This window comes from Ceratotherium simum, chromosome 7 (assembly GCF_057802395.1).
Source record: "Ceratotherium simum simum isolate JZ-2026a chromosome 7, ASM5780239v1, whole genome shotgun sequence".
Taxonomy (NCBI): Eukaryota; Metazoa; Chordata; class Mammalia; order Perissodactyla; family Rhinocerotidae; genus Ceratotherium; species Ceratotherium simum.
In genome coordinates this window covers 21714674-21733561 of record NC_141906.1, presented here as the reverse complement: position 1 = coordinate 21733561, position 18888 = coordinate 21714674, and the positions used below count along the sequence as shown (strand labels likewise).

General features: G+C 36.2%; 2 protein-coding genes and 1 pseudogene across 2 annotated transcripts; 1 reads left to right on the top strand and 2 right to left on the bottom strand.

Annotated features, from left to right (window-relative positions):
* Window positions 1-1073: 1073 nt before the first annotated feature.
* Window positions 1074-2033, bottom strand: LOC101395537 (olfactory receptor 5P76-like). Its single transcript, XM_004418644.2, has one exon. It carries the CDS (start codon window positions 2016-2018, stop codon window positions 1074-1076), a length of 945 nt encoding a protein of 314 aa, XP_004418701.2. The 5' UTR covers window positions 2019-2033.
* Window positions 2034-9386: 7353 nt separating this feature from the next.
* On the top strand, window positions 9387-10508 carry LOC101395799 (olfactory receptor 10T2-like; annotated as a pseudogene).
* A 5407-nt stretch (window positions 10509-15915) lies between these two features.
* Window positions 15916-16878, bottom strand: LOC101406591 (olfactory receptor 5P76-like). The gene has a single exon (XM_004418391.2). The coding sequence runs from the start codon at window positions 16861-16863 to the stop codon at window positions 15916-15918; it is 948 nt and encodes a 315-aa protein (XP_004418448.1). The 5' UTR covers window positions 16864-16878.
* Window positions 16879-18888: the final 2010 nt, after the last annotated feature.

Sequence of the window (18888 nt, the reverse complement as noted above, 5' to 3'; positions counted from 1 at the left end):
CCCGGGATCCAAACCCGGGCCACCAGCATTGCAGCGCGCGCACTTAACCACCAAGCCACAGGGCCGGCCCAACCGCTAAGCCACAGGGCCGGCCCTCAGGTTTCTGAATCAATAAATTGCTTGAATGATGATGCCTCTTACAGGGTTACAAAACATTGGATGGGAGAAAATTGAGCATGGAAGAAAATAATTCCTTTAGTTTTAGACACTCTGTGCTTGAGATTCAGTGGACAAACATATTTTTGTCTAAAACACTAAATAGAGGACAGGGAATGAGAAATAAATGTGGTAGTTATTAGGATATAGGGGTAAATTAAGCTTTACAGGGGAAACAATCCAGTTCCCTCAATCTTCCTTAACATAAAGTGAGTCTGACCATGAAGAAATCACTCCAAGAGTCTGTTGCACCCAGTCCCCGATGAGTTCAGGAACCCAGCTCATTCCCACAGGGAGGTCACCTGCCGTGACCTGACAGAAGAATTCACTGGTATGTCAGGGGCATCTCATCCTGTTCTTTCATGGGGTCCCCTTTACCTACGTGGAGACCAGGAACACAGCTCCGAATTTATGGGTCTGAAAAACCCCATTGCCAGCAGATGACCTTCCTTCAAGAAGAATGTCTCCAGTCGTTCTGCTGTCTGGTTCCACATGGTCATGTCCCCTCAGAATGTACTCAGTCATGACTATCATGCTCATTTCAGGATAAGATGCAGTAAAAATGGACACAGGCTGAAAGATTTGCAGGTACAATAACCTTACCTTCAGGCAGAGAACAATATCTGAAAAGATATGAATAAAATTTTAGAAGGATTTTCAGCAGATTAAGTAATTTTTCCTGTTAATCAAATTTTGTTTCTAATTATAAATTTATTTTAATTTTATTAAAGATTATGAACTTTGGGCCTCTGGTTTACAATTTGATATCAGAAAATCCACCCCCTATCTTTACTAGAAAGCTCTACACTGACTATTGACATATGAACTGAAATATTTAGACCATAAAAACTCAATTTCCTTTTATTATTACATTTATGGTATATTATTATACCAAATCCTACAAAAAATACGCTTCACTAGGAAAATATTTTTCTAGCAAGCTCTCTCTTCAGAGCCCCCTTAATCTCATTGTTCCTGAGACTGTAGATGAGGGGGTTCAACACGGGGATCACCACCATGTAGAACACAGACACCACCTTGTTCTGGTCAGTTGAGTAACAGGACTTGGGGGTTGCATAAATGAATGTGATGGTTGCAAAGTACAGAGTGACTGCTGTGAGGTGTGAGGCACACGTGGAGAAGGCCTTCTGGCGCCCCTCAGTGGAGCACATCTTCAGGACGATGATGAGGATGTAGACGTAGGAGAAGGCTATGACAAACACTGTGATCACAATGATGGAGCCAGCAATAAATGAGGGAAGAACTGCGGAGATACTGACGTCAGAACAAGAGAGTTCAACTAAAGGAGCAAAATCACAGAAAAAATGATTGACTCTATTTGGTCCACAGAAGAGTAAAGTAAAGAAGGATATATTAATGGTCAAAGCCTTGAGAAAACCACCTACGTAAGCCACTGTGAGCAACTGAACAGAAGCTTCTCTGGACATTTTGGTGGAATAAAGCAATGGGGTGCAGATTGCCATAAAGCGATCGTAGGCCATGGCAGCCAGAAGGAAGCACTCAATTGTCCCAAAGAAAGCAACAAAACTAAGCTGGATGCCACATCCAAAATAGGAGATGGTATTTCTCTCCACCAGGAAGTTTACAAGCATATTGGGTGTGACAGTAGATGATAAACCCATGTCAGTAAAAGCCAAGTGGCTCAGAAAAAAATACATAGGATGATGGAGCTGAGAAGAGATTCTGATAAGAATGATTGTGCTGAGATTGCCAGATATCGTCGCTAGATAGATACACAGGATGATCATGAAGAGAATGACTCGAAGGATCGGGTCATCAGTTAAGCCCAATAAAATGAATTGTGTCACTTTAGTGTGGTTTCCATCCGCGAGGGCATCCATGACACAATGTAGCTGCTACCAAAGTGAACCTGTGATGAAACATTACATTAAAGAAGTTGTAACTTTAGTGGTTTCATTTTCATTGATACACATAGAGGTCATTAAAACAATTAAATTGTTCATGCTATGTTTGGACATTTTTTTACTTCAGAGTCCAGAATTTATGTATTTATGTGTAATGAGTCTTCTATATTTTAAAAGTTGTTTTTAGCAAAAACACTAGAAAATCTACTTTAAATAATGTATATTTCTTTCCCTTTACATTACATGTATGTAAAATGTACTTAAATTGGCTTTAAAGCCAAAGATGAATAAAAAATATAAGCATTATAAGCATAACAGAAAGGAATGGAATGTATAAAAAACAGTGTATAAGTATAGGATTATGCAATGGAGATTTGAGTAATTAACAGTTATTGAATGCTTACTAAATATATGGGCACAAGATGAAGAGTTTTATATTTAGAGTTCTATTCTAATTTCCATGTAATAATATTAAGTACTTTAATTTTATTTACACATGAAGAAACTGACTTTGACAATATTAAGTAATTAATCTAAATTTACATAGCAAGTTGTGGAATCAAGATGTGAATCCCAGGCAGCTTGAATCCATGCCATTCCTTTAGTAAATATGCTATAAATGAAATTAAATAATACATTGAAGTCAAGTCTCTTGGAAATGGGTGGATAATAAATGACACTTTCTACTTTTTGATAGCTATGTATAAAAGAGGTGCCTAATAAACCACAAGTTTACAATTTCTATCAGTAAAACAAGACCATTTTTAAAAAGAGAAATACAATTTTCCTAATTGGACAAACAAGAAATAGAAAGGAATAGAAATAGAAAGGAATTTCAAATTAGAGCTATGAATGAAGTCACCTATCATCAATTTATTATGGATTTTTAATATTTACAATTAAAATATTGTTTTTTAAAGTAGTTTGAAATATCACTCTAATTACTATGCAAAATGTTAAATGTTTAACACCTAAGACATAATTAAAGCAGATTTATTCTAAAAAATCAAAACATTTCCTAATGTAACAATCTAACAATGTAATAGCTTTCTAATTGGAGTATTATAGGACAAAATAATATTAGTTTCAATGTAATATACAGCTGAATAAAGTTCCGACCTAAAAAGTTAAGAAGTTTACCCTGGGCCACTCAGTGAGTGGCCAGGTTGAACCTCATCTCCAAGTTTTCTGACTTTATATTCTCAACTTTGTCCAAAGTATCTGGTTGCCTGTAAACTAAAGCATTCAGAACAATAAACAAAGGAAGTCTTTCTGCAATATATTTACTAACAGTAAGTCCCCCAAACATCTCAAAGTTGTGAATTTATTAACATTACAGCTGAGTGCCAAGTTTAGATAGTATAGAAGGACCATGTGAGTTCCAGGTCTTCTGCGTGGAAAAATGAGGAATCCTGTTTTCTTGAATTATGCTTCTTTATATACACTAAATAGATGGTAGAAACAAGCTAATTGAGCCCGAGTTACCTTCTAGCTGACGCTGGATTACATCTGCTCTATTTCTCAGCTACAGCTGTGAGTACAGAGACAACTTTAGATAATAAAGTCTTCTCAAATGGTAAATGAAAATCAATACATCAGATAAACTCACAAAAGCCAAAATCTTACCTGTTGAAGTAAGAATTCATTCATCTTACACCAACAAATTCAAAGCCATTGTTGTTACAAAGCATCCATGCTATCTTGTTATTGTTTGCCTTTGAGGATAAATCTCTGAAGATTCTAGAGATTCAAATGTGAATTCAAAATCACCAGGGATCATTATCACATTCTCAAGTGAATATTGAGCAGGTCACTTCACACAAACATAACTAACCTTTAAGGGTTTTGTCAATTCTCAAGTGATCAGGCTTTTTTTTTTTTTTTATCTAGATGTTGATTCACTTTCATGTGATAATTATTGGGAGTATAATAAAACATAATATCTCATAGCTAAATATTGTTTTTAACTTTGCTATTTCAGGTTAAGGAGTTTGTATTCTAGTGGGCAAGGTAGATAGTAAACTATAAACAAATGTATAATTAGATAATGATCAATTACAATGGCTATAGAGGAAATAGGGCAGTTTCTTCTAATAAGTAACTTTCTGTCATGGCATTCTGAATTCACTCAGAAACTCAACATTCTCCATGGAAGACTATAATATTTATATGTATATATGCTTAATATATATCAAAAAGACGTAGCAGTGTTGAAAATAAGGTAAACAGAGAAGTTCAATAGTCTGTCTGAGGTCACATAGATGAGACTGGTATTTGAATGTGAAAGATTTGATTCTGAAAGCTGCAGTCTTAACACTTTCAACAATTCTAGGTCAACTGTACCTTTCATCATTAAGAAATTTCTTTTTGTGTTGCTTTAAATAATTTTCACCTTAAAACTTATTTTTCACTAAGCATATTTTTATGCTTTCTTCTTTTATAATTTTCTCAGTGATACCTTTTCTTAGCCATTTATTTTAAACTTTCCTCTTCCACATTCCAACCAATCTTTTAGGTTTTATTTTGTTCTCTTTTTCTCTTTTCACAAGTGGTTGGGAAGATGTATATCCTATTTCTAGTATTCTAAGGTTATATTATGACAAAGAGCAGTGGAGTTAACATAACCCAGGTCAAATTTATAAATGTATGTATTGTCTGTCCCATGTGAGTCCTTCTTTCTCATAAGAATAGAAAAGAGTTGGGGAAGGGATGTTAGGAAGATAGCGTACAAGTACGTCTCAGCCTTTGGTTCTCCACAGAAACACCTTATTTTTGGAAAATTACAGACAAAAATACCTTATAAGATGTCCAGAATCCAGTTGAAAAACAGCAAGATTGACCAATATGCCACCAACCCAAGACACACTTTAGATTAAAGGACAAACATAGGCTGAAAGAGAAGGGATGAAAAAAGATATTCCATGAAATAGTATCCAAAAGAGACCGGGGTGGTCATACTTCCCAGATAAAACAGACTTTAAGTCAAAATTTTCACAAGAAACAAAGAAAGACATTGTATACTGATAAAACAATCATTCCATTAGGAAGATACAACAACTATAAATATATATACCTCCAACATAAGAGCACCTAAATAAATAATGTAAACACTGGCATAACAGAGAGGAGAAACAGACATCAATACAATTATAGTAAGAGACTTGAATACCATTTCAATAATGAATAGAATATCCAGATAGAAAATCAATAAGGGAACAGCAGTCTTGAACAACACTATAGACCAAATGACTCTAACACACATATACAGAACCTTCCACCCAATAGCAGTAGAAAACACATTCTTCTCAAGTGAACACAGATCATTCTCCAGGATAGAACACATGTTGGTCACAAAACAAGTCTTAACAAACTTAAGAAGATTTAAATCCTTCCAAGTATCTTTTCTGACCACAATGAAATGAAAATAGAAATAAAGAACAGAAGAAAACTGAAAAATCCACAAATATATGAGGAAATTAAACAACACACAGTTGAACAACAAATGGGTCAAAAAGAAATCAAAAGGAAAATTAGAATATATCTTGAGAGAAAGGAAAATGAATACAACACATACCAGCACTTATGCGGAGCAGTAAAAGCAGTAGTAAGAGGCAAATTTATAGTGATAAATGCCTTCATTAAGAAAAAAGAAAGATCTCAAATAAGCTACCTAATTTTACACCTCAAGGAACTAGAAAAAGAAGAACAAGCTAAGCCCAAAGTTTACAGAAGGAAGAAAATGACAAAGATCACAGTAGGAATAAATGAAATAAAAAAAACTTAAACTGAGTGTTTTTTTTGAAAAGATAGACAAAATTGACAAAACTTCAACTAGACTAACCAAGAAAAAAGGAAATGAGATAGATAGAAATAAATAAAATTGGAAGTTAAAGAAGGGACATTACTACTGATTTCACAGAAATAAAAAGCATCATAAGAGAGAGGCATGAAAAATTATAAGCCGACAAATTCCATAACCTGAGAGAAATGGATATATTCCTAGAAACCCACAACCTACCAACCTGAATCATAAAGAAATAGAAAATTTGTATAGACCAATAATGAGTAAGAAGATTGAAGCAGAAATCAAAAATCTCCATATGAAGAAAAGCTCAGGAGCAGATGGCTTCACTCATGAATTCTACCAAACATTTAAGGAAAAACTAACTCCAATTCCTGTCAAATTCTTCCAAAAACTTGAAGCAGGGGGATTACTTCCAAATTAATTTTATGAGGCCAGCAGCACCCTGATAGAAAGCCAGGGAAAAAGATTTTGTAATAGAAAACTACAGGACAATATTTCTGACGTACATTGTACATAGATTCAAAAATCCTCCACAAAATACTAGCAAATCTAACTCAACAGCACATTAAAGAAAAAGATCATACACCATGACCAAGTGGGATTTTTCCCTAGGATGGAAGAATGGTTCAACATATGCAAGTCAATTGACGCGATACGCCACATTAAGAGAATAAAGTATAAAAATCACAAGATCATCTCAACATATGCAGTAAAGGTATTTGACAAAATTCAACATCCTTTCATGATAAAATCTTAACAATTATGTACAGAAGGAATTTACCTCAACATAATCAAGGCCATATACAATAAGGCCACAGCTGACATCATACTAAATGGTGAAAAACTGAAAGCTTTTCTTATAAGATTAGGACAAGGCAAGAATGCCCACTCTTGCCACTTCCATTAAGCATAGAAGTCCTAGCCAGAGCAATTAGGCAAGAAAAAGAAACAAGTAATACTAATAGGAAAGGAAGAGGTAAAATTATCTCTACTTACAGATGACATGATCTTATATAGAAAACCATAAATATTCAGCAACAACAAAAAAACTTAGAATTAATGAACAAATTCAGTAGAGTTGCAAGTTACAAAATTAACATGCAGATATTGATCACTCTTCTAAATGCTAACAATGAGCTATCTGAAAAGGAGATTAAGAAAACAACCCCATTTAAAATAAAATGAGTGGCTGGCCCAGTCTCATAGTGGTTAAGTTTGTGCACTCTGTTTTGGTGACCCAGGGTTCGCAGGTTCAGATCCCGGGCGCAGACCTACGCACCACTTACCAAGCCATGCTGTGGCAGGCATCCCACATATAAAGTAAAGGAAGATGGGCATGGATGTTAGCCCAGGCCAATCTTCCTCAGCAAAAAGAGGAAGATTGGCAACAGATGTTAGCTCAGGGCTAATCTTCCTCACCAAAAGAAAATTAGAATGAAAAAGAAATAAAATACTTATGAATAAACTTAACCAAGAAGTTGACAGAGTTGTACTCTGAAAGCTAGAAAGTGCTAATGAAAGAAATTAAAGTATACACAAATAAATAGAAAGAATCGGTGTTCATGGATTGGCAGAATATTGTTAAAATGTCCATAGTACTCACAGCCATATCCTATTCAACCCAATCACTACCAGAATCTCTATGCGTTTTCTACAGAAATAGCTGAACCAATTCTAAAATTGTTTGGAAACACAAAAGATGCTGAACAGCCAAAGAAATCCTGAGAAATAAGTACAAAGCTGGAAGCATCACACTTGCTGATTTCAAAAGTATTAGGAAGCTACAGTAAAAAACAGTATGGTACTGGCATATATTTAGATACATAGACTAATGAAATAGAACAAAGCCCAGAAATAAACTCATACATATACTGTCAAATGATCTTTGAGAAGAGTGTCATCAGTACAAAATGGAAAAGAATAGTCCTTTCAGTAAATGGATATCCACATGTGAAACAACGAAGATGGACTCTTATACCATATACCAAAAATCAACTCAAAATATATTAACAACTTAAGTACAATACCTGAAACAATAAAAAACCTAGAAGAAAACACAGGAGGAAGCTTCATGACTTTGGTTTTGGCAATGATTTTTTGGATATGACACCAAAACACAGGTAAAAAGAAAAACAAAAACAGATAAGTGGGACTACATCAGACTAAAAAGGCTCTGCAAAGAAAAGGAATCAATCAGCAGTGAGAGGGCAACCTACTGAATGGTAGAAAATATTTGCAAATCATATATCTGATAACGGGGTTAATTTGCAAAATATATAAGGGAATTCTACAACTCAATAGCAAAAAACCTACTACCCAATTAAAAAATGGACAGAAGACTTGAAAAGATATTTCTCCAGTGAAGATTGTCAATGACCTGCGAGTTCATAGGCAAAAATGTGTGGCAAGGACATAAGGAAAATGTTTCCTTTAACCCTGACAGAAGCTAAAATCAAAATTCCATGGAGCGTCTTCATATCGCTTTTCTGCTCTCCCCTCCTACAAGATTGAATGTTTAATGAACAATCGAAATAGAAATATAATTTACCAAAGTGATCTGAGAAATATGGGTTGATTCTATTCAGTCCTGTACTGCAAAGCAAACCATATAACAGGTATACCTGCTAGAAAATGTCCTAGAAGTTCTGCTGAAAACCCAAAGTACATTACAACATAATGACCAGAATATACTATTCTAGAATCAGACAGTACCTTCAAAATCATTTTGACTCCAAGCTAGTCCACTATATTATATTAGGCATCCGGAAAAGAACTTCAATAAGTTCATAAGAACTAAAAACTACTGATATGTATTAAAAACTAATGATATTATGGATCTCAAGATCCAATTATTACCATGGCTAGGAACCCAGCAGCAGTTACAATGTGCTAAATCCATGTTTGTGGTCTAATCATTGTCGCAATTATCACGTTTGGAGCCACTTCATGATTGCACACTGATAAAAAGAGGATTATATTGAAAGAAAAATCAAAGTTCTTTTAGAAAATTTCACTGATTTCCCTAAATTTTTTAAATGTTATATTCATTCTAAATAATTTAAAAGATCGAATTCCTTTATTCATTCAAACAATAGTTTTTAAGGACTCCTGAGTACCAAGGTATCGTTAGATCACAAAAGAGTTTGAAAAACATGGCATCACAGAATCTAGTGGGTCAGAACAAAGCAATTTTATTCCTACTTTCCACCTTACATGCAGATCTTGATTGGAAAAGAGAGAGATAAAGAGTGCTTTTGTGAGTAGAATCCAAGAAGATATTTGGCCCACTCTATGTCATTTATGCAGATTCTCATACTAGAATCATTCTCACCACTCTGACTCCTGAACTTGACTTCAGTCAGGAGCATTGAGCATCCCTTTCTCAGGCTCTCCCATGAAGAGTTGCCTTAAACTTTCCAGATGACCTTGATTAAAGTCTAGGTGACATGAGTGCATATGAATCCTTGAACAATCATCTCAGAGTCTTAATCTCAAACCTCTTGCACCTTTGGAGCAAAATTGCTATGCCCACCAGGAGGATGGGCAATCCTACCACAGGCAGCACATTCTTCTGTGGGGTTTTTCCAGTTTCCAGAACTGCAGAGTCTTCCCTTTGTGGTGATTTTCTTCTCCCCAGAGACCATCTTAGCTGCAAATGTGTCCATAGGAAAATGAAAATTATGAAGTCATTATGAAAATTCTAATTCTAACTACAATGGGATACCACTACAAACCTATCAGAATGGCTAAAATTAAATAGAGTGTCCATACAAAGTTTTGTCAAAGATGTGGAGCAACTGGAACTCTCATACACTAATGGTAGCCATCAACCTCAGTGGCAACCTTCACACCCCCATGTACTATTTCCTCTTTGGCCTGTCCTTTTCAGAAAGTTGTACCAATGTGTTAATCATCCCCCTCATGTTAGTAGACTTGCTATCAGAGAGCAAGGCCATTTCTCTTCCTGAGTGTGTCACACAGATATTTTTCTTCTTAGGCTCAGGAGGTGATACCTGCTTCACTATGGCTGCCTTCTCCTATGACGATTACACTGCCATTCACAACCCACTGCATTATGCCATCCAAATGACCCATAAGATCCGTTTTCAGCTGGTTTTTGGCCTATAGGTGGCTGGGTTCCTGGTTCTCTGTGCGTCATCATCACTGTATTCAATTGTCTTTCTGTGACTCCAACACCATCCAGCACTTCTTCTGCAACCTCTCCTGTGGTCTCCCTTGCTTGTGATTACACTTTGTATCATAAAATGGCTATTTTTGTGCTCCTTGCCTTTGCGTTGGTGGGCAGCTTTACATCAATTAAGATTTCTTATGTCTTCATTGAGTCTGTGGCATCTTTGAAGATGCCTTCTGCAAAGGGGAAGTATAAGGCCTTCTCGACTTGTTCCTCCCACCTCACTGTAGTGTGCATCCACTATGGATTTGCTTGCTTTGTTTATTTGAGGCCCAACAACAGTGACTCATTCCATGAAGATATGCTGATGGCTGTGACATATACAGTGCTGACCCCTCTGCTTAATCTCGTCATTTATAGTCTAAGAAAAAGAAAAGCAGAAGAAGGCCAAAGGAAGGTACTAGACAATGCCAATAAGTTTATCCCTCAGAGGGTAAATAAGAGAACCCTGAACACCCTGAACATTTAAAAATTTACATAATATTAATAAATAAAAGGGGAGAAAGCAGAGTAATTTAAATAAAAATAATCACTTTGAGTACAAGGCAATTAAAGCATTATCTACTTACCAGATATGTCCTGGCATCACTATTTTTCTAGTACAAACAGGATAGTTTTAAAATTTTTTTATTATATGTGTGTGTATGTGTGCGTGCATGCATGTATGTATGTATATACACAAGCATGCATGCAGTAAATGAATCAAAACATGTTTTGGAACACAGAATTTTCAGGACAGTAGTTGGATACATCTTTCTGTTTATGGATTGTAGTTTTAGTGTCAATATATCTTAAATATTTTCTCCTATTTTTTCTAAAGGTTTATAGTTTATAGTTCTACATTTTACATTTAAGTCTATGATCTATTTTGAGTTAATTCTTGTATGATGTGTTAGATTTAGGTTGTGGTGCTGCCATCCTCCATGGATGTCCAATTGCTCCAGCACCATTTTTGAAAACCCTTCCTTCTTTCATTGGATTGTTCCTGCATCTTTTGAAAAAATCGGGTGGGCATCCTCATGTGGGTCTTTCTCTGGGTTCTCCAGTCAGCTTCATTGATCTGTATGTCTGTTCTCCCACCAGTACCACACTGTCCTCATGACTGTTAAATAATTATGTAATAATAATTATCTCATATTAACATATGATATTAATATATATAATAATATATAGCATTATAACTCATTATATATAAGTATATTATACTTATATTTTATTATACTTATATTAAGTATAATAAAATATACTTAAAGAAGTATAATATAGTACTATCTAAGTATACTAATGTTAAGTAAGCCTTAATATCAGGTAGACTTAACATCAGGTCCCACTTTATTCTTCTTTCTCAAGAATATTTTGTATATTCTAGCACCTTTCCTCTGTAGTAATGTAAGCATTTAGTGCCGTAAATTTCTCTCTCAGCACTGCTTTACCTGAATCTCACATATTTTCATATGTTGCCTTTTAAGATTTTCACTATGTTCTATGTATTTTTTAGATACTGGAGTCCCAAGTCTTCTTTTTATCATTTACTTTCTGAATAGAGAACTTCCTTTAGCCATTACTTAAAGGTAGATTTGTTGGGAACAAATTCTCTTAGCTTTCTTTCATCTGAAATGTCTTTATTTCTCCTTCATTTCTGAAGGCTACTTTGCCAGATATAGAATTAACAATTGAAAACTCTTTGCTTTAATACTTGAAAATATTGTGCTACTTTCTACTAGCCTTCATGGTTTCATGAGAAATTTCTTGTCTTCCAAATTGCTTTTTCCAGTAGGTAATGATTCCTTTCTCTCTGGGGCTTTCAAGATTTTTTTTTTTTTAACTTCAGTGATTGTATTTTCAATTCTAGAATTTTTTTTTTTTTTGGGAGGAAGATCAGCCCTGAGCTAACATCCATACCAAGCCTCCTCTTTTTGCTGAGGAAGACTGGCCCTGAGCTAACATCTATTGCCAATCCTCCTCCTTTTTTTCCCTTTTTCTCCCCAAGGCCCCAGTAAATAGTTGTACGTCATAGTTGCACATCCTTCTAGTTGCTGTATATGGGACGCCGCCTCAGCATGGTGGGACAAGCGGTGTGTTGGTGCACTTCCGGGGTTCAGATCCCGCCAATACCGGAGCACGAGCACTTAACCACTAAGCCACCCGGCCGGCCCCCAATTCTAGAATTTTCACTTGGTTATCTTTTATAACTTCTATTTCTTGCTGATGTTTTCTATTTTTCTTCAATTGTATGAAAAAATTTAAGGATAGGTTGTTGAAGCATTTGTTTGATGGCTGCTTTAAAACATTGTCACACATTTGCAACATCCAATTCATCTTCCTGTTGGTATATATTGTCTTTTCTCATTGAAGTTGCTATTTTTCTGATCCTTGGTATGACAAGTGATTTGTGATTGTATCATAGACATTTAGGATGTCATATTATGAGACTGTGGATCATATTCCATCTTTTTTTAGAAGGACGTTCCCCTGTAGAGGTGTCGCTGCAACCCCAGGTGAGTGTGCATGTTCAGCTTCCTACTCAGCACTATTGACACAACTCTGGGAAAAATGGAGTGCTGACTCACACTGCCTCCTTGCAGATGAGAGAGATGGAAGCTCAGCTCCCCCCTTTCCCCTGTTGTCTCCCTCTCACTGATACTGTGACACTGACTGCATGCCTCCTTGCCTCCGAGAGAGCTCACCTGATTGCTGGGCCCCAACACCACTAGGGAAGGGGGAAGTGGAGAGCTGGTTCACACTGCTTTGTTGCTGTAGGGTGGAGGTGGATGCTCAGCCCCCAGTGCTCCTCTTACAGCAGATGGGAGGGTAATGCTAGCTGGAGAGCAGAGTACCAACTACCCCACCTCACACTCCCTCAAGTCTCATCATGCCAGATGGCAGAGGAGGCTCATTTTCACGCTGAACTCCACTGACTCTACCCGGGCAGGAGAATCAGAGGGTGGGTGGGGTGAAGATCAGTTCCTTGCTTAACCCCACTGAAAACTGGGGGTTGGAGAAAGGTATGATTTTTCCATTGGTGTTTGTCTGGAAAAGGGCACGTGTTGCCAAAGGTTTTCTGTTCTGTTAAGGCCACCCTTTTCCCAGTTCTTTGGCATGGAGGAACATACTTTATTCTTAGAGTTCTTTTTCTCTCTGTCTGTTGGTGGCTCTGGGTTGCAGGCTTCTGCAGCACCCTGTTTGGGATATATGGCAGCAATAGGAAAACCCAGGGACTCATCACTATGCGGCTCCTCAGGTCCCGAAATCCCTAGCAGTGTGCCTTCTTCCACCTTTCAGAGTCTTCCTATGCCTGTTTATTATGTCACATCTAGGGATATTTTTAGTAGTAAGAAGGAAGACCTAGAAGAATGGAGCTACAATAGAATCAGAAGCTTATGCTATCAAACATTTAAAGATATTTATCCAGCTTCTTACTTATCTTGCGTCACAGAATTAATCTAATACAAATTAGCCTCACATGTTCAGATGTAGAGGTCTCCATATTTACTGTGGACAGAAAGAGATGGCTAGAATGGAATGTGTCAGACACAAGTGGAAGCCCTCTAGTGGTGATGTCTTCTCAAAGGGCCCCTCACTCCACCCCTCCACAGAGAGTATATGCCCTAAAAGATGTCAAAGTATTAGGAGGATATTTGTGATCTTGAGCTTTTGCTGAAACTTTATGTGCCTCAATTACATCCTCTGTAAAATATGGATTGAAAAAAAAAAACTTTATAGGGTTATTCTGAGAATTAATTGGGTAAATATTTGTAAATCACTTGGAAGTATCTGGAGTGTAGTAAACAATCTCATATTATGGTTCCTATTGCTAATGCTGTTACTACTGCTACTGCCACTATTGCTAACATTTGGTTTCTAGATCTTCTAACTCTCCAACCACCCAAACACATAAGGGAGATATGTGTTGTTCAGCAGAGAGTGATTACAAAACTTTTACTGAACCAAGCTTGGATTCTAGTTTCCAATCTGAGCTAAACAATGTTGGGGCAGTGGCATAATTGTGGTGAGCATGGGTTTGTGTAAAAGCCTGTCACAGTTGTAGCAGGATCTGACACAAGCATTCAATCACTTGATTCAGGCTGACATTCAACAGATTCAAAGGCAACACAGTCAGTGCTTCCTGCCAGAGCAAAAGCTTCATTCAACCATCCAATTCATTTATTAATTTTTCACTCCTTCGTGTCAAATATGCATTTATGCTTACTATGTTCCAGGAACTGTGGGAAAATTAGATGCATGGGGAAAGACAAAAGATGTTGTAGCTGTCCATATGTAATTTCCAGCATTGTGGAGAAAACAAATACTGATTCTGTAACTTCAAATGCAGTGAGTATTCCAAAGAAAACACACAGGGTTCTACAGGGGATAAGAGGTATACTTAATTTGGTCTCGAGCTTCAAGAAGGCTTCTGAGAGGATGGGAAACAACATTTAGGTAGGTACCTATAGCAGAAGTAGACTTTACACAGATGAGGGGACAAATGCATCCAGGTAGAGTTTCTGCATGTGACAGGGTCCTGAGGCAGTAAAGAAGATGGATGTGTTTAAGGATTTAAAAGAAGACCAATAATTGATTCCTAGAGTTTGGGTGTTCAGGGACCAAGGGAAAAGTGATGAGAGAGAGAAATAAAACAGGGGCCATATTCAAGACTTTGTAAGCCATGTTAAGAATTGTTGCCTTTATTCTAAGATCTTTGGGGCATATTAACAAAGGAACTAATCTAATGAGATTTACGACTATGGTCAGTGTATGGAGAATGAATTGGAAGAGAGTAAGAGAGGGAAGAAGAAAATTGGTTCAGGTTCTATTAGTCACAATTCTCCAGAGAAACAGGACCAGTAAGTACATATATTATATATTTTCATATATAATATATATATATTTTAAGGCAATTCTTTTAGTTTTCTGAATCAATAAATTGAATGATGGTGACTCTCACTGGGATGTAGACCATCAGAGGGGATCAAGTTGAGAGTGGAAGGCGATAATTGCTTTAGTTTTAGATACTTTGTGCTTGAGATTCAATAGACAAAAGTATTTTTGTCTAAAAACTAAATAGAGGACAGGGAAAGAGAAATAAATGTGGTAGCCATCGGTAGATAGAGGCAAATTAAGCTCCACAGGGGAAACACAATCCACTTCCCTCAATCTTCCTTAATGGGATATGAGTCTGACCATGAACAAGTCACTCCAAGAGTTTGTTCCTCCTAGTCCCTGAGGAGTTCAGGAATCCAGCTCATTCCCACAGGCAAGTCACCTGCTTTGATCTGACATACGACTTCACAGTTTGATCAGGGGCATCTCATCCTATTCTTTCATGGGCTCCCCTTTAACTAGACTGCAGCTTGAGACCAGGAATACAGGTCAGAATTTAAAGGTCCAAAGCTCATCCTGAGCAAAAACTCTTACTGCAAGAAAAATGTCTGAAGGAATGTTACTGTCTAGTTCCACTTGGTCATTTCCTCTCAGAATTTACTCAGTTTTAACTGTAATGATCAAGCTCATTTCAGGATAAGCTGTGGTTAAAAATGGACATGGTCATAAAGGTTTGGAGGTACGATCACCTTAACTTAGAGCAGAGAACAACTTTTGAAAAGATGTGAATAAAATTTTAGAAGAATTTTCAGCCAATTAAGTATTTTTTCGTGTTAACCAATTTGTTACTAATTATAAATTTAATTTTACTAAAGGTTACTCACCATGGCCTCTGATTTACAATTTAATATAAGAAAATCCACCCCATATCTTTACTAAAAAGGTCCACACAGGCTACTGACATATGGACTGAAATATTTAAACCACAGATACTCAATTTTCTATTATTATAGTTATGGTAGATTAGTATATCAAACCCCACAAAATAACAGGCTTCACCAAGAAAATATTTTTCTAGAAAGCTCCCTCTTCAGAGCCCCCTTAATCTCATTGTTCTTGAGACTGTAGATGAGGGGGTTCAACATGGGGATCACCACCGTGTAGAAAACAGACACCACCTTGTTCTGGTCAATTGAGTAGCTGGACTTGGGCATCACATAAATGAATGTGATGGTCCCGTAGTACACAGTGACTGCTGTGAGGTGCGAGGCACAGGTTGAGAAAGCCTTATGGCGCCCCTCAGTGGAGCTCATCTTTAGGATAGTGATGAGAATGTAGATGTAGGAGACAGCTATGACAAGCACTGTGACCACAATGAGGGAGCCAGCCATGAATGAGGGCACAGCTGCAGGAATACTGACATCAGAACAGGAGAGTTCAACTAAAGGGGCAAAATCACAGAAAAAATGATTGACTCGATTTGGTCCACAGAAGAGTAAAGAATCGACGCAAATAGTAAAAGAGCAAGCATTAAAAAAACTACCTACATAAGCCACTACAAGTAACTGAACACAAACTTGTGTGGACATTTTGGTGAAATAAAGCAATGGGCTGCAGATTGCCACAAAGCGATCATATGCCATGACAGCCAGAAGGAAGCAGTCAACTGTCCCAAAGAAAGCAGCAAAACCAAGCTGGATGGCACATCCAAAATAGGAGATGGCATTTCTCTCCACCAAGAAGTTTATAAGCATATTGGGTGTGACGGAAGATGATAAGCCCATGTCAGCAAAAGCCAAGTGGCTCAGAAAAAAATACATAGGATGATGGAGCTGAGAAGAGATTCTGATAAGAATGATTGTGCTGAGATTGCCAGATATGGTCACCAGGTAGATACACAGGATGATCATGAAGAGGATGACTCGAAGGATCGGATCGTCAGTTAAGCCCAATAAAATGAATTGTGTCACTTCAGTGTGATTTCCATCCGCGAGGGCATCCATGACACAACGTAGCTGCTACCAAAATGAACCTGTGATGAAACATTACATTAAAGAAGTTGTAAATTTGAAGGTTTCATTTTCATTCATACATATAGATGTTATTATGAACAAAATTCAAGCTAAGTTTGGACTTTTTTTTTACTTCAGACTTTTTTTTACTTTGGACTTTTTTACTACTCGTATATTTGTGTACAAAGAGTCTCAAATGTTTTTAAAATGGCTTGCAGCAGAAACACCAGAAAACCTACTTCAAATAACGTATATATTTTTCCTTGTATATTATATACTTATAAAATGTTCTTAAATTGGCTTTAAAGCTAAAGATGAAAAAACATAAGCCTTATGAGAATAAAAAACAGGAATGCTATGTTTAACAAAAAGGACAAAATTGTATATATATAGGACTTTGTGATGGAGATTTGAGCAATAACTAATGGTGATTGAATGCTTGCAAAAAGATATGGGCACAGGATGAAGAGTTTTATATTTATTATTCTATTTTAATTTCCATGAAATAATATTAAGTACTTTAATTTTTTTTATAGATGAAGAAACTGACATTGACTATTAAGTAATTTATCTAAATTTACACAGCAAGTGGTGGAAGCAAGATGTGAATCCCAGGCAGTTTGAATTCAGTTCATTCCTTTAGTAACTACGCTATAAATGAAATTAAATAATACTTATGAAGAAGTTGAGTCTCTTGGAAATGGGTGGACAATAAATTACCCTTTCTACATTCTCACAGCTGTGTATAAAAGAGGTGTCTAGTTAACCACAAGTTTACAATGTCTATCAGTAAAACACTACCATTTTTTAAAAGGAGAAATACAATTTTTCTAATAGGACAAAGATGAAATAGAGATAAATTTCAAATTAGGGTTTTGAATGAAATCACCTATTGTAAATTTATTACAGATTTTTAATATTTAAAATTAAAATATTGTTTTGTCAAGTACATTGAAATATAAATCTAATTTCTATGTAAAATGTTATGTGATTAATATCTAGGACATAATTAAACTACAAGTATTCAAAGAAATCAAATCATTTCCTACTCTAACAGTGTTCTCTAATTGGAGTATTACAGAATGAAATAGTATTGGTTTCTACATAATATACAGCTGACTAAAGTTCCTGCCTAAAAAGTTAAGACGTGTACCCTGGTCTACCCAGCAAGTGGCCAGGTTGAACCTCATCTCCAAGTTTTCTGGCTTTGTATTCTTGACTTTGTCCAAAGTATCTTGTTGCCCATAAGCTAAAGCATTCAGAACAGTAAACAAAGGAAGTCTTTCCACAAGACATTTACTAACAGTAAGTCCCCAAAGCATCTCAAAGCTACTGAATTTATTAACATTATGGCTGAGTGCCACTTTAGATAGTGTTAAAAGATCACGTGAGTTTCTGTTCCCATACATGGGAAAATGAGGAATCCTGGTATCTTGAATTATGCTTGTTTATACACATTAAATAGAACTGTAGAAACTTAGGCTAATTCATCTAGGGTTACTTGCTAGATGACACTGGATTACGTCTGCACTGTTTCTCAACTATGGCTTGTGAGTAGAGATAAAACTTTAAAGTGTTCTCAAATGGTAAATGAAAATCAATGCATCAGATTAACTTACAAAAGCCAAAATCTTACCTCTTGAAATAGGAATTCATTCATCTTACAGCAATAAATCCAAAGTCATTGTTATATAGATAGCAGCAGTGCTATCTTATTGTTTGCCTTTGGGTATAAATCTCTGAAGATTCTAGAGATTCAAATGTGAATTCAAAAGTACCAGGGATCATTATCACATTCTCAAGTGAATATTGAGCAGTTCACTTCACACAAACATAACTAATCTTTAAGGGTACTGTCAATTCTCAAGTGATCAGGTTTATTTTTTTTTTCATTTTTTATCTAGATGTTGATACAATTTCATTTGATAATTATTGGGAATATAATATAATATAATATCTCATAGCTAAATATTGGTTCTAAGTTTACTTTGATATTTCTTGTTAAGGAATACTAAA